The following is a 16,842-nucleotide window of genomic DNA, read 5'->3' on the forward strand; positions in this document are numbered from 1 at the left end:
AGATAGATAGACAGACAGACAGACAGACAGACAGACGGACGGACGGACGGACGGACGGACGGACGGATGGATAGATACATACATACATACATACATACATACATACATACATACATACATACATACATACATACATACATACATACATACATACATACATACATACATACATACATACATACATACATACATACATACATACATACATACATAGATAGATAGATAGATAGATAGATAGATAGATAGATAGATAGATAGATAGATAGATAGATAGATAGATAGATACTTTATTCATCCCCGAAGGGAAATTCACATTTCCAGCAGCATCCCTGAGCTGAGAACAATACAATAATAAAGCAAAAAGAATACAATATACAAATACCCAGTGTGACGTGCAAATGTTATATAGAATATCTAAATAGTGTTACACAGCTAAGTTCATCAGTATGTGTCCTACATAAAAATGTTGTGTTTTTTTGAGCTTCAAGTTGAAAATGGTAACGAAATAATACTACGTCCGGGTTTCTTGTGTCACTCCTGGTTCCACCAGCTCAACATGAACAGAGACTCGGCCAGTGGATGACAGGACTGTTGCATGACCAATCCATCCTCACCTATGTTGAGCGATTAAAAGGGCAGTGTCGTAAATGTTTATACAATGTATAAACAACTATATCTTGCAATAGTGAACTTATTGGCACATTGTCTCAATGTATTGTATTGTACTTTTGCAGTTTTCACCATCCGGAGAAGGAATTAAGCTTCAAACACACGTGCCCTGTGGTCATGGTCCTTCTTTGGTTGTCTAGTTTGGTCTCATATAGATGACACTACACGGGCAATTAACCTGGGGCAATTTACCTGGGATCTGCCGAACCTTCCACTGTTTTTAAAAATGTTTTAACCCCTACACAAAATTAAATAGATGAAAAAAACAACTAAAAAAGAAATCCATCAGTAATTAAAGAGAGTGTGTATTATTCGATTTGATATCAACGTTGTAAAGCATTGCATGCATCAAAATAAGACATAACAATCCAGGGTAAACTGCAATAAGGAATTTAAAGAGAGTAAAGATTCTCAACAGGCAAAAACAATTATAAAGAAGTGCTTAGAGACCCTTCGCCTAAGTTATAATAGTGCAACGAAAGAATAGTGCATTGTAACAGTAGTGCAATGAAAAGCAATAGAAAAACCTTTGGCAGCAACAAAAGAATCCAAAATAAAGCTCAATCGAGTGGAAAAGGTGCTGGCTGGGACTGTGTTGACTGACAGTCCAATTATTATTTCAGTTTGGGGTGTAATTAATGTTTTATAACTTGTTTTTATAGCCGGGTCGAAACCGACCCTAATTTCATTTAGAGATTTTTTTACATTGGAGTGAAAAATATTTTTTCTTTATTTTGTTGAAATAGATATTCTTGACAATGTCAGGAAGCGATGGTCATACAATCAAAAGTATGTGGTTTTTGTATGCCTTTAAATTCAAAAACGGGTAACAGAAGAAGAGGACTAGACTGGACAGGGAGCTGCCAACCATCTTCATTCAAGGCTGTGTTGACTACTCTCTGTAGGTTTTTCCTGTCCGCTGTCGCTCTCCCAGCATACCACCAATCCAAATTCAGTGCCTCCATCATCCATTAAAATAAGAATAGTGATTTAAATAAGAAGGAACAACACACAAACTATCATGTAGATGTTCTTTGTTTTTAAATACTCGAAATGTCGAGAAATGTCTATTTAATTGCGGTAGTTTCTTAGTTTTATTGAGGGGGAGACGTATAAGCTGGCACCCATGATCCAGTGATCGTTGATTGTGGGGAGCAGGTCGCTCGGGACGCTGAAGTGGAACTTCTCTGGCGAGCGATAGCGGTGTCGAAGAGGGAAAAGCAGGTCGGGTTACCGGGGCGCAGGAGCGGAGACGTGATCAAACGGAAACAGGTCGAAGCCGGGAAACGTATGAGAGTCAAAAACAGGGAGTCAGGTTCGGAAGGCTTCGGAAGTCGGGGGGTTCAAAAAGTGGCAAGGAGCCGATCAGCGACCAGGGCTGTTGGCGCCACAGGGTCAGACGCAGGTGTCCCGAATCAGTACCGTATTTTCCGCACTATAAGGCGCACCGGTTTATGGGGCGCACCTCGAAAAAAATAGTTTTTGGTCCTATATTTGACATACATAAGACGCACCGGATTATAAGGCGCTACAATGGGAACGTGGACAAAACAGTCAGATAGTTCAGTCAAACTTATTACCCCCTTAACATTCCCAAAGCTTGCAAAGAAGCAAATACGTGTCGTAGACACGTGCGGATGCGGTGTCCGTACGATGTCACTCAAATGCATCGTTCCAAATATCATTCGGAAGGTTAAAGTCTTGGGATTCAAGAAATGCCAACCATTACTTAGTTTCTATTTTTCTATTTTTTTCTTTTTCGCTCGCAACTTTACTGTGCATATGGCAATAAACACTTGGAATTGAGTTTAATTTAAAAATAGACACTCCAATCCATCCATTATCTGCACCGCTTATCACAGAAACATCGAGTTCAGTCTGAAACAAGATACTGGGAAAATATATAGCCGGAGTAGCTCACCGAAGTCGTTGTGTTCAATAATAATGTGCAACCAAGGTCCTCTTATATCCGTGAGTGTAGTAAATCCAGGAGAATAAAATATTTACAAATTCAGAATGGTTTAACATGTTTCCTCTATGCCGTAGACAACCACACTTGCTATTCACATTCATCTTTTTCGGCCAATTGCAGGCTTTGTTTCGCCGCTTTAGCCTATGCCAGCCTGTAAATGATAAAAAGGACCCGCCCCTTTACCTCCGAATAACTTTAGCCAATAGTGATCGATTCAACTGATGATTGACACATCTTTTTTGGCCAATTGCAGGCTTTGTTTTGCCCCTTAGCCCATGTGAGCCTGTAAATGATAAAAACGATCCGCCCCCTTTACCTCCAAATAACTTAAGCCAATAGTGATCGATTCAAATGATGATTGACACATTGGTTAGCCAATGAAATGCCGGTAAATAAATCCCAGCATACACCGCGGACTACTGGCGTTCGGGGGAAAATCTAGTCGGCGGCTGCTGCATTAGTTGCAAGACTTTGCGAATTAATATTGATCCATAAATAAGGCGCACTGTATTATAAGGCGCATGGTCAGCTTTTGAAAAAAATAAAGGCTTTTAGGTGCGCCTTATAATGCGGAAAATACTGTAATCATGACAATAACATGAGTCAAAACTAGATGGATCTGACTTGATAGTCCACCATCTTGCTGTTACGGGTAACCAAAAAAACAAAAACCTGGCAAAAGGCTGGGCTTTATGGTCACTTTGAGTCTGCAACTGTCTATGTCTATACTATCACCAGCACGCCAATAACTTTGACGTTTTTATTGTTCAATATCTCGTGCATCCATTCAATATGGTTGGTGTAGAGTGTAAAGTAAAGGTGAGCCGTTTCTTTTGAAACAAAAGTGGAATAAGAAAGATTGATGCGGTTGAGAAAATGGTTGAATCGCTTTTTTCTGGCCACTCTCTAACTTGGAGGAGAACCTCTTGAAGCGCATCTTCCAGGAGTAAGTTAAACTAGACTTTGTTTATCTTTATAGAGCATATTATTTTATGAAATGTTTATTCTTTAGTACAAAACAATGCAGGTTACAAGCCTTAAACATACTTATATAAACCTTAAACATAAAAAATATAGCACTAAAGCAACTTACGAACAAATACATCTCAAGAACGATCTCGTTCGCAAGTAGCGCAGCGTCTGTATTTGTATTTTTTTAATCTTATTTCATTTCGCTGAAATACAAATGTCCACTTGCATATTTTGCAACATGGCGCTGCAATCATTGGCAAAGCAATAAAATAAAATCAGATAAGAAATAATAGCAAAGAAAATTACTCCATAAAATGAGCACGGAATAAGAAAATTTAACTTGGAAAGATTATCAGTTATTTTATTTTATAATACTGCATGTATCCTTTCTTTATTTAATAGTACTTTTCATGAGTGGAAATTAAAGCATTGTTGGAATATCTAACACAATAAGAATACAATATGCAATCCAAATTTATTTGCAAACTTTATTATGTTTCTCATCTTGATATATTTTGTTATCAATTTCTTTAAAGGAAATTTAGCTACTCTCTGTCGCCATCTCTAATCTTAAAGTCATGTTTTGCAGCCTCAATCGAGTCATTCCTCATGTACAGGTACTAATAAATGAACTTTTATTTTTTCATCTTTTTGTGGGATTGTGTTGACGTTTGGACTGTATTTAAAACAGGCCTTTTCCATTTTTTTACCATTTCAGGCTCATTGTTTATTTACCCTCACCCTTACATTTGTTGAGATCCATTTACCACCAGGTCGTAGGGCTACAATAACGAAAAAAAAACTGAATGAGCATGAAATCTAACACACCAAAAAAAGAAACATGTCACCTAACAAAATATGTCATTTCTGTGCTGTATTTCAGATACGAATATTTTTTTCCAAAATTTCAGCTAGCCTAGACTAGTGTTAAGCTAAATTGGTGTTTAAATATTAGAAATACTGCAACAATGCAGCGACATTAACTGGTCAATTCTGACACTGTGTCCCTATTGGTACACACAGTAAAAAAATCCAGTGTTAGATTAACAATTGACCGTGTATTTTTAATAAAAAATAAATAAACGGTTAGTTTGACAGTCAAAAATAACTCATTTTCACTAACTCCTTTGCGTTTCAAAAACCAGGCCAACAATTAAAATCCATGTTTTTCTTGAAAGAGCTCAATCATGTGTGAAGCAACAAACAGCACGAGCTGCAATTACGATTGCCAGGTAGCAATTAGATCTCGCACGCCGCCTCCGTGACAGTGGTGACCCAAACTTCTGGAGACTACAAACAGGCCATTTTGCGCACTCTAAATGTGAGCCTTGCTTACAAACTAGGGTCAACAATTCCCACACAATGCATGTGGACCCCATTCTTGGGTTGGCTTCCCAAATTATCAACAGCTGACCTGATGCGGGTGTTAAGTGGATGCGGGGATGTCCTTAGAATGGTATTCTGGTACACGGCCCTTTGTGTTGAGGATAACAAGAGGCCATAAGCTCCTTATCGTCACATAACAAGTATGGAAGATGATGATGCCACCCCTAACGAGACCCAAGACTCGCTCCTGCGATGCATACGTCCTTCTTTTGTTTTCCGCCTTTCAGATGGGTTTTGTTATTCATGCAAGTTCTTCACTTAGTGGTTGCTGTCCAATTACGAGTGAGTTCTCAAGAGGTCTTTGTCACAAACCAGAGATAAGTCTAATTGGCTCAATAACTCTGAACAAGTGCCTAGATTCTGCCATACAGCTAGCTTTTCACAATATTTACAATAATAGTATGAAATTATGAATTCGGCGGTGCTTTAAGAACATTTTGAAAAACTTCTTAAACCGTTTGTATAATTCTTGCCACTGAGATAGCAGCTTAGTGATACTATTTGTGTTGCAAAAACATGGCAGGAATGTGTTAGTCAAGTCACCTTTATGTCTCAAAGGACTGCACAGATCACAATTAGACTCTGTTCCGATCTGGAATTGGCATGCAGGCAAGGGAAAACTCAAAAACCCAAGGAGAAAAGAAACAAGAAACAAGAGGTGATCATTCTTCCAGGATGACCAGGTTGCAATAAATGATGCATTGGATAACAGCAATAAACATAGGTAAATTGTTCAAGGAGTTCAAAACGGTGACAGTGAAGCTCCTCATCTCAACCAGCTGGTCAATGCAGATGATGACATGTCTTAGGTCCAAGAGCAGTTCCACTGACTCATCCAAGTTTTTCCTTCTCCTGCGTTCTGGCACCAGCCAGGCAGCCGGAACGGACAGTTAAAGAAAAGTATGAGGTTGGCATTAATCGTAAGCCATTGAAAATACAGTGTAATTGTGTTTAAAGTCAAGATTAAAACACTTCAACTGAGCTTGAACATCTTACAGCAGGGGTCAGAGTATTCAACAGCACCTGGGCCCGAATGGAAAAAGCTCTCAAGTCCGCAGATTTATTCTTGGTTCTTCCAGGAGTCTTAGGAAAAAATAGTACAAATAACTTTTACTACATCAAAACTTTCCTCACCTAATCTAGCAAGTTCCAATTTGATTAATTTCCCTCTGTTTGGTATGTGGGAACATTTGGCAATATTTCCCGTGTTTATTTTGTATTTTATTTGAAAGTCAGCTCCAAAGTTGTTGCTGAAATAGTGATTCTTTTCCACTCCGTTGTCTCCCATAAAGGTCCTGTTTAAAAATGTTTATGTTTTTTTGCACAATAGAGTAAAACATAAACCTTATTGGACGTGATGAATTAGAAAAATACCAACCTGAAGATTTTTTTTTCCAATTTAGAAACCTTTTTAAGCCTTCCTGATCCTGCTTCCCGCACTCGTGTCCATGAACTACAACAAAAACCGAAAGCGCTTAAGTTCCCTTGTGTTTCTGTTTTTTTTAGGCTGGCTGAAATTGACATTGTAATTTTTATGGGACGTTTCTACACTTCTTAAAACACTTTGCTCGGCATTTGGCCATACAAGTGCTTCCTGCTATCCAGCCTCCCCTTTGAATGTTCCATGACTTGTGATGCATCACCAGCCTTACTCACATTGAATGCCGTGACCATTATGCCCTCTGTGCGGGTTTGAAGTGATAAATTCCCATCTCCCATTGCTCTGGTGTCAGGCCGACGCTTGATTCATGCATGTTGAAGCGTCACTTCCAGTGGAATGTCGGGAGTTGTTTTTTCAAAACAACTTGCTCAGTCAAAATGGCACAAAGAGCATTTACCATTGATATCGAGAGCCTCGATTCATTCACGTTACACAGACATGTCTCTCTCCGCCGACCCCCATCGAGCGCCATAACAACCCTTCAGACTGCGCCGATTCATCCGGCGTGGAAAAGACAGACGAGTTTCCGGCGTATGCGACCGTCCGCGGTGAGCCATCAATCAGAGCCGACAGCAAAAAGGGGCCAGACCGGCCCAGCTACAAATGTTTACACCTCTTCTCTGTGCATTGTTTTGGCAAAACGTTGCACTCGAATAGGGTGGGGAGGGCGAAGAGTTAGGGGATGACACAATAAGACCAAAGATAGAAGGGGTCGGACCCCACTAAAAATCCCAAGAATCGTGTGTTTGATGCCACATCAGGCACAGCATTGACTCAGGCAATCTAGCACGTATCTCCAGCTTCTCTTATCTGAGGAGCAGTGCCCAGCATGAGGACGTCAACAAATCTGGGACTCTTTTGCCGACAATGTCGTGTTTTTCTTAAAGTGACAGCATGCTCACCCCCATCTCTTTGCAGCTATTAAAGCTCTTCCTGGACAAACAAGGGAAAGGCCCATTATGAAGATGGAGAGGGTCATGGAAGGAGGAGCCATTCAGCCTGTAAGGGGGCCTACCTCTGTTTTTGTACTTTGGAGGTCTTCTCAAAGATTGTCTCGGTGGGAGGGGTGCTTGTTTTGTCTCTTAGGGTGCTTTTATCAGGCAAAATGGTGATTTAAATTGTAGGGAAAGTGATGATTCACAAAATTGGAATTGTATCGGAACTCTTACAACAATGGTTTATTTTTCCCATGCCCCTTTGAAGAGGTTTTAAACTTAAATAGGGGGGAAATGATTTCATCAACTATCCTAAGCTAGCCAAACGGCTTAACATTGATAAAGAAACCAGCAGACAGGAGAATTTTGATCCTTTTAAGTATTATATTCCAATCTTGAAATACTGCATTTCCATTTTCTAAAGGGAACAAAAACAAATATCAGGAAAAAAAAGTTTCAATGTATAAAAAACTACTTAAAATGAGCAAAGTGATCAACTATCTGCTAGATGTAGACATGACAAGTGCGCTTATTTAGGTATATGTTATCTTATAGGAGGGGTCTCCAACATGGTGCCCTCAGGCACCAGGGTGTCCCCAAAAGATAGCTGAGGTGCCCGCAGATCTGTTCTTAAAATAGCATACCATTTCTAGGTCATTTTGATTTTTTAGTAAAAAATGTTTTGAGCTGTTGACTTAGTCTATTCAACCCTACTTCAAATAATTAAGCTCATAATAACAGTTAGAATATAGTAATGACATAAGTTGACATTTCAGAAATGCATATAAACCGGGGGCCCTTTGCGCTTATTTAGTAACAAAAAGTAGCTCTCGGTTTGAAAAAAGTTGGAGACCCCTGTCTTGGAATAACAAAACACATAGATAAAATGAGCAAACTTTTCTACTAAAGGAATAAGAAATTTATTCTAGCAGTATACTTGCAGTATATCTCTGTTTTACTCAAAGAAAAACATATAGAGCATGAGGTGTTGCACTAAAACAGGTGACATACTTGAAACATTGAACATTCATATCGGAATTTTTTTTTTTAGATCATTTTTGGAATCGTGTTTGGATATACAACCCTGTGAAGCCTCTTAGAAAAAGAAAATAACATAACTAGTTTCACATCTCTTTAAAAAAAATCGATCACTTGGCAGATTAAAAAAAAAATGAACCACTTTATTCATCATTAAAAATACAGTGTTTCTGATCTACTCATTTAACTAACAATTAGGGCCATATTGTTTCAGAGCCATCTCATTTGATTGATTGAAAATTATGACACTGAAAAAAAAAATGCATTCTTGTTCATCAAATCATTGTTAGCAACATTATAATAACAGACAATACAAAAGAAATCCTGTTTAAGATTTAACTCTGCATAAGCCACCCAGATGCTATTCAGACAACACAATAATATCAGTATGTTTGCACTCTTTGCAGCATTTTTGGTTGATATTGTGCCTTGGCCTAAACAAGTTGGAGGAACAGTAAAAAAGATGATATAACAAAGTCAAATCACTACTTTTGGAAATTTTAATAAAATGTAAACATGATCTCTTCTGAAGTCAAATCGTGTGACGGTCCATTTATGCCTTTCTCTCCTACCAGGGTCTCCACACAGAGTCTGTGAGTGGAGGTGCAATTGGAGACCTGCTGCTTGAAGCACCCAAAGGTGAGAGAGCAGCACTGGGAACAAGAAAGGCTAAATTTCCATCTGGCGTTGGCACCACCTGGAAGACCCCTTGGAGTTTGCCGCCGTCCGTCAGGGATCGACCCTTTGAGTTGCTTTTACATGGAACTCGATGGGGACGGATACCAGTTAATCCGAGCGGGCCCGAATGAGGTGCGTCATAACTGATGACATTCATTTGGGAGACACGGGCTTCCAAGTGGCTGAGCAGGCGGTTCCTCGCCTCAGAGTCGACACCTTCGCACGAGGACAGGTAACGAGTGACCTCGCCGACGCACTCGCTGAAGCCGGCCCGGTACTTGCCTAGGAAGAATGGGTCCGTGGTCGCGGCAGCTACAGAAAGAAACGGGAAGATTAGCCAATAGAGCGCTTTCCAGCCAACATCACCGGATTAGCACATTGTTTACCCAAAACAGCAGGAGTAGCAGTACTAATTTGAATGGAGTGAAAGAAGATTTGTCTGTTAAGTTGCGTTTTTAACAAAACAACATGCCCAGCTGTTGTGTGTACAGGTACACCAATAGCAATTTTAAGGAACACTAATGTTATCTTTCCTTTTACTGAAATGTAATTTCTTGTAGGATTTATCAACATTGCATTTATAGAAAAAAAAGCAAAACAACAATTGAACCCATTTTCTTTATGGTTTATTTAACTTGGGGAAACTCATGCAAATTGGAAACTTACAAAAATAACATACAAATACTAATTTAAATGATTGATTTAATAATGTAAAAGTGTTTCTACTTTGAATTTTTAAATGAAAATGTTAAGCTGAATATAGGAACTTTGCAGTTTTTATTTTGTATTTTTCATATTGCCTTAAACAGTGTGTCTGTTACTTTTATTAAAAAAAAAAACATTGTTTCCTCAATATTCTCTGGTTGATTAATGGTAGTCAGCAAGTACAACTACGGTGTGCTTTTTACAAGTGGCACCTGGCTTTGGTGGACACATCTAAAACTGTAAGTCATTGGTTGATGTGAAACAGCTCATTTATTTCTCGTGCTTCTCTCAACATTGTCTCGCGAACCACATAAAATGTGACGGGCCACATTTGGCCCGCAGGCCATAAGTTTGTCACATGTTTCTAAGTGTCATGACTGAGGGAAATCGTTTGTGAAAAAGCACTGTAGAAGGTGGAATAGAATCTGTGAGTGTAAAACCTATCATAGCTAACCGGTTAATGAAGTATGGAGGACTGATGAATGTATAACTAGATAAATATCGAAATGACCATACAAACAATTGAACACATAAATCACGTACTACCAAAATATATGACATAAATGCAATTTGGTTATTTATTCATGCATCCTGTCATATTGTCTTTTATTATATAGGTATTTTGTCGTGTATTTTGTCATCGTGTATTTTGTCACACCATAATGTTATTTAAATGAGTAGGCCGCCTAGTTGCCTGAGATTTCCATCTATTGGTTGATCAGTGACCAAGAGGGGAATTGAAGTAGAGAGGTGCGCTTGTTGATTATTGAGAGGTGAAAAGCTCAGCGAGTTCGACCCCCTCATTTGAATAATATTTTGTTGTGACAGAATACAAGACAAAATAAATACCGGAGAAAAAAACACCAAATAACTGACAAAAATGCATAAATATATAATAAATTGCATGTATATATATTTAGGCATCATGTGATTCATACATGTCTCCATAGATTTATATGGCTGATATTTGTAGGTATTCCTTTATTAATACAATTATTTCTACATATGGCAGAAGCAGTCCGCCATACTGAAGGTGCAGCAGCGTTACAGGAATCTCTTTTGAAAAAGGCAAAATATTTTGAATGCCTCAAAAAAAAAAAACTATTCATACTTTCATTTCCATCTTTAGTTGCCGTAGTGCTTCACAGCTTGCGCCAACTACGGTAGGTGTAGATTTGTGATAGCTTACAGAAAAAGTACGTAATACTTATATTAAAAAGTGTTGGTTTGTTTTAGTTCATCATCAGAAGGAATGGCAGGAATCCAGCACCACTCATCATAAAAGGAGACTGTGTAGAGAGTCCACTCTTTCAAATTTCTGAGTGTGCACATCTCCGACGACCTCTCTTGGTCTGCAAACACCAGAGCGGTGGTAGGGAAGGCCCAGCAGAGACTACATTTCCTGAGAGTGCTCAGGAAAAATAATCTAAAACCGCAGCTACAGGTGTCCTTTTACAAAGCCACAGTGGAGAGCATTCTAACATACTGCATTACGTTGTGGTATGCTGGGTGCACAGCAGCAGATAAGAAAACGCGGGTCATCAAAACAGCCCAGAAAATCGTTGGTTGCTCTCTGCCCAGTCTGGAAGACATTTCCTGCTCTCGCTACCTCAGCAGAGCAGAAAACATCATCAAGAACTTTTCTCACCCCGGCCACCACCTCTTTGACCTGCTGCCTTCCGGCAAGCGCTACAGGTCACACAAAACAAAAACAAACAGACTCAGAGACAGTTTCTTCCCCAGAGCCATTACCACCCTAAACACACACCGCACAAAAAACTGAAAACTCTTGCAAACACACTACCTCATACGAACGTAAAATGGTACTCATGTCTATGTTTCTTGCACAATGTTGACTGCACTAGGTTTACTGCTCACCTTGCACAATGTTAACTATTTTTTTGCACTATGTTGACTATTTTTGCACCAAATGCATATTGCACAAACCCTTACGATACCAACTGTATGTAACATCCTACATGCCGTCATTTCTTTGTGTAAATATTGTGTAAATTATAACTATAACCTTATCCTCCTTGTTTTATAACCTTATCTTCTCTGTTCCTTATCTTCTTGGTTTCTTTACCTCACTGTGAGTGTGTGAAACTGGAGTGTCATGCCCAATTTCGTTGTAACAATATGTTAACCCATTTTGTAACAATGACAATAAAGGTATATTCTATTCAATCCTCTCATTAGTGAAACCCCTAACTCAAGGGTTGGGTACCTATAGCTCATGAGCCATATTCATTGCTCTTTTTATGAGTACATATGGATTGGAGATCAAATATAACCTGTGCAATATATTGTTACATGCAAAACCAACTGTAACACATGCAAAGCCGAACAATACATATGAACAAAGGGTTCGGGCTGGTTTATATAATAATAATAATAATAATTTCCTTGTATTGTCATTCTGTGTAACAATGTACACAGAACGAAATGTCGATTGCACCTGACCCGTTGTAGCGAGCCGATGCAGCCGCAGCCAACAGAGGGCGCCGCCGACCACTTTTTAAGTCTTAGGAATGACTCGGCCGGGGCGCGAACCACCGACCTCCCAGTCTCAAAGCGGGCGCCTTACCATCTAGGCTACTGAGCTGAGCTAATTACAGTTTACAGCAGGGGTGTCAAACAGGCGGCCCACGGGCCGGAACAGGCCCGCTAAGGGATTGAATCCAGCCCGCGAGATAACACTGAGAGAAGCAAAGAGTTAAACCAGCTGCAGGTCGAAATATGTCAACTTGGTCTTGTCAAAGCCAGGTGCTTCTCACAAAGATGCTGTATCTCTCCCTCTCTCTCTCTCTTGCCTTCCCCTTCTCTCTTTCTCCCCTTCTCCTTTTCTCTCTCTTGCTTTCCCCTTCTCTCTTTCTCCCCTTCTCTTTTCTCTCCTTCTCTCTTTCTATTTATCTTTGGATTTCTTTCTTTCTCTTTCTTTCCCCCTCTATTTCACTATTTCTCTACTTATCAGGTTCTCTCTCTCTCTTTTTCTCTTTCTTTGTAACACCCTTGCTCCTTTTCCCTCCCTCTTTTTTCTTTCTCTCTAATCTACTAGTCCAGCCCTCAAGCGAATGTTTATATTCATGGCCCCCGAGTTAAAATGAGTTTGACACCCCTGGTTTACAGTCAAGGTGTAACACCAACAAACCCGGTTGTGGCTGTAAATCTCTAAATAATCCTTTAAATCTAAACTCATTAAACTACCTAAGTTCATTGTTGAGACTCATTATGAAGAAAAGCCACAGAACAAATTTTAACCCAAAACAAACTTTTTAACCAAAAGCAATAGCAAAGCACCTAGAGCAATTTGATTGGGTGAGCAGTAGAAATGGGCAAAGCTATACCAAGGGCCGCTGCACTTTTTCCTCCTCGCCCAGCGCTGTCTGCACTGAGGGTAAATACTTTGGTATCCCAGTTTGCAGAATTTTGTGACGTTTGTCCAAAAAAAAACTTTGCTTGCACCTTGTTTGAAAACCATTATCTTGGACAAAAATTGCAGTAAAAATGTGCCTCAACACTCCTAATTAACTGCCCTTTTGCCAAATCTTCTAACCCAGGGGTCTCTTAACCTTTTCAAGCTGAGAACTTTTTGTGACTAATTATCACAAAGGTCACCCTGTTTGTTGTGCATTTCTAAAATAACAACTAATAATTTTAATACTATGCTGTTACTATGTTATTACCAGGTTAATTATTGATTGTAGTGTTAAATAGACACAATCAATCACTAGAAAAAATGCTAAAAAAAAAAAAAACCAACACAATGACCCTGGACTGGTGTCCACGTGTACCTGAGATGTCTTCAGGAATTGCCCTGGTGCCCGAAGGCACCACGATGGAGACCCCGGCTGTAACCCATTGTGACCTCCCACCCTTTGTGAAGGTAACTTATATTTTTCAAGAGTATGCCACCAAAGTCCGTTTCGCTATGCATTTATTGAAACAATATTATACCTGTCATCTGAAGTCGTTGCAGGTGCCTGAGATGCTTCACAGTCATCTCAAGGATATCCGCCTTTTCCAACTTTGAGTGTCTGGAGCTCTAAGAGATTTTAATCATAGTGAATTTAAAATTCAAGGTGTTCGTTTTTAAATCCCGAGTGAGCAAACTTACGTCTTTCTTCAGAGCGTCCAAGATGAGAGTCTTCAAGTGGCCCAGACTCTCGTTGATTCGCGCTCGCCTCCGCTTTTCCATGATAGGTTTGGAAGACTTTCAAGTCACACATATTAAACTTTAATATGCATCTTTTAAACTGTCTTCAAAGTATGGGGGTAACCAGCCAACCAATTTAACTTGGGCACACCCCAAGAATTACAGCATTTTAAAAACTCTTTTCATTAAAAGACAGGAAAGGCTTAAGTATCATGACAAACTGTAGCTTAAATATGAAAAAAAGAAAACCAAACAAATGTGAACAACGCAGCGTCGGAAATACTCCACTGCCTTTAAATAGTTCAGCCCATCTGATTCCTAGGACCGCTCTCGCCCCCTCTCCCCGCTTTCACTCAGTCAAGTCAAGTCATTTTTTTTTAAATAGCCCTTAATCACAAAGAGTCTCAAAGGCCTGCACAAGTCATTGCAAACCAAGCTATTGTGACTTTTTTATTTTATACTATACTTTAATTTATATTTCATATTATACATAAATGTTTATTATTTTTTATTATTTGTTAAGGCAGCATCCATTGCAGCCTAGTCATCCTGGAAGGGGGATTACCTCTCAAGGTTTCTTCATTTTCCTCATGCTGAGGTTTTTGAGTTTTTCCTTGCCCTCGTGTAGGTGTTAGATCAGGGGATGGTGTCATAATAGTCAGTAGTTTGCAATAATCTGTGATCTGTGCATCCCTTTGAGACTGCTCGTGATGAAGGGCTATAGAAATAATCCTGACTTCACTTGCAGCATAGCGGCAGAGTCTGCGTATTACGGTCAGAGCGTTAGTATGGAAGCCCAAGAGTGCCAACATTCAATTAGAAAAATGGAAGATTCAATTAATAAAAACGGCCCTAAATCGAAAATTCAATTCACAAAAAGGGACTTTTAAATTTAAAAGCCTCTAGTAAAATACATTACTCAAAATGTTATCCGAATTTTTTTTTTGCCTGTTATATGACTTAAAGTGTTTTTTAAACAAAACAAAAATAACGATTTCAACCATCCAGACACTCTGGATGCTCAGTCCCTCAAAGCTCTGAACCTCTCGCCTGCTTCAAAGAAAACTTAAAACATTGTTTACCTTTCTGCTCGTCGTCTGACTGCGTGATTTCTCCACAGTGGAGTTGTCAATGCATGCTGATGAAGTCGTTCGCTCCAAAGTATCGCTCGACATTTTCACAAGTAATTCCACTCGAAGAAGAAACCGGTGGGGGGTGATTTAAAAAAAAACGAGTCCCGCCTTCTCCTGGCAAAGCTCGGTGCAGTTTGATGATGACAAATTTCTGCCGCTGGCCAGCATGACACTACGTCAACAGAGCCACGGGCTCTATTTATAGGAGCGGAGGGAGCGCACGCGAATGGCTCGTGGTACTTCTCACTCCAGACGACCAATGAGAGGTCTTCATGCCGCGCAGCATTCACCGACACTGGTCAATTTACTTGATGTCCATTTTCGCGTCCAAATAATTCCATTAATTGCAAAAAAAGACATTCTGAGATTAAATAAACAATTTGGCAATTAGCTAACCCGTCATTAACCAAGTATCACACAGGCCACCTGGAATTCTTTTTTGTTCTTTTGGCACTGGAAGAGTCAGAAATTATGACTGATTAAACCAATATCTGGCAATATATACCATAGAGGCAGCACGGCGGTGCAGTGGTTAGCGCTTGTGCGGCACAGTTCATGTCATGGGAACCTGTCGTGGGTTCAAATACAGCTCCAGACTTCCTGTGCGGAGTTTGTATGTTCTCCCCGTGCTTGCGTGGGTTTCCTCCGGGCACTCCGGTTTCCTCCCACGTTCCAAAAACATGCATGTCAGGTGAATTGGCAGGTCCAAAATTGTCCCTAGGTGCGAATGAGTTGTCTGTCCCTGTGTGCCCTGCGATTGGCTGGCAACCAGTTCAGGGTGTCCCCTGCCCACTGCCCCGCGACCCTAATGAGGATAAGTGGTACGGCTAATGAGATGAGATGAGATGAGATGAGATATACCATAGATATGTTTTAAGATAATCTAATAACAATTGAAAATGAAAACAAAAAACGGACTTCGATTTTTCAGGATTAAAATGAAGAAGAGACTGGAACCGAACAAAACACCCTGTAAGACAGCATGGACTAAATATATGCACTGTTATAAATATATACCAAAAATGTTTTTTGAGTGCTACTCTCTCAGGGGTCCATATATTGTCAACTATTTTTCACCATGACCTGGCGTTTTAAGGGCCTGTGTGGTAGATGGTGAAGCCATTCCTGGATAGTCATTCATTCATTCATTGCCCCCTTGATAATAAAAAAAAAAAAAAAACAGAATGACCGAATGTTCAAAGAATTCAAATGTTCTTTTTTTTTAAAAAACGCTTTACAAAATGCATTACTCGTTATGCGTCATTTCTTGCCTGTGATTGGTCTGTTACCACACATGGATGCCTGTAAGAAACTATTGTGGGAACTCGCTGCCACCTTGTGGGTGTTTTGGAAAACTACTCTGATTGAATTTGATTGTTTTCATATATATCGCCGCAAAGCCCGTCTTCTCTTATTCTAAGAACGTTTGAATTTTCTCTTTAGGCCAACGATTGCAGAGTTACGGTAATTCAAAACAGGTGCGCTGACGGCCCTTTCCCACCAGAGGGCGCTAAAAGAGTTTGGAATTGGGACAGGTGTGTCCAGTCACATCACCCAAGCCTTCTTAGGGATGACCATTGACCATTAACATCAATATCGATTAGCTTTATCTAGTTTTACTCTGGTTTGAGAGGTTTTGTTTTTCCAGTTTAGACAGTTTTATAGAGTTTGACCATTTGCTGTTAGTTTGTTAATTATTTTCTAGTGATGTACTTCTCAAGTGGACTCCCTGAAGCGTGTGCAGAGTAATTCCGATC

General features: G+C 39.7%; 1 protein-coding gene across 1 annotated transcript; it reads right to left on the minus strand.

Moving 5' to 3' along the window:
- Positions 1–8,899: 8,899 nt before the first annotated feature.
- On the minus strand, positions 8,900–15,271 carry LOC148374364 (transcription factor HES-1-A-like). Its single transcript, XM_088335610.1, has 4 exons — positions 15,035–15,271; positions 13,914–14,009; positions 13,754–13,841; positions 8,900–9,403 (listed from the first exon to the last, which is right to left on the minus strand). The coding sequence occupies exons 1-4, from the start codon at positions 15,125–15,127 to the stop codon at positions 8,982–8,984; spliced, it is 699 nt and encodes a 232-aa protein (XP_088191736.1). The 5' UTR covers positions 15,128–15,271; the 3' UTR covers positions 8,900–8,981.
- Positions 15,272–16,842: the final 1,571 nt, after the last annotated feature.

This window comes from Urocampus carinirostris, chromosome 1 (genome assembly GCF_059441175.1).
Source record: "Urocampus carinirostris isolate Australia breed hairy pipefish chromosome 1, RoL_Ucar_1.0, whole genome shotgun sequence".
NCBI classification, from domain to species: Eukaryota; Metazoa; Chordata; class Actinopteri; order Syngnathiformes; family Syngnathidae; genus Urocampus; species Urocampus carinirostris.

What these genes read in the sequence shown, in the direction of transcription:
- LOC148374364 (XM_088335610.1), bottom strand. Translation starts at nt 15,127, where the DNA reads ATGTCGAGCGATACTTTGGAGCGAACGACTTCATCAGCATGCATTGAC. An exon ending in GTCAGACGACGAGCAGAAAG is followed by an intron (nt 14,010 to 15,034) that starts GTAAACAATGTT and finishes GTGACTTGAAAG; the next exon opens with TCTTCCAAACCTATCATGGA. An exon ending in TGGACGCTCTGAAGAAAGAC is followed by an intron (nt 13,842 to 13,913) that starts GTAAGTTTGCTC and finishes AAAATCTCTTAG; the next exon opens with AGCTCCAGACACTCAAAGTT.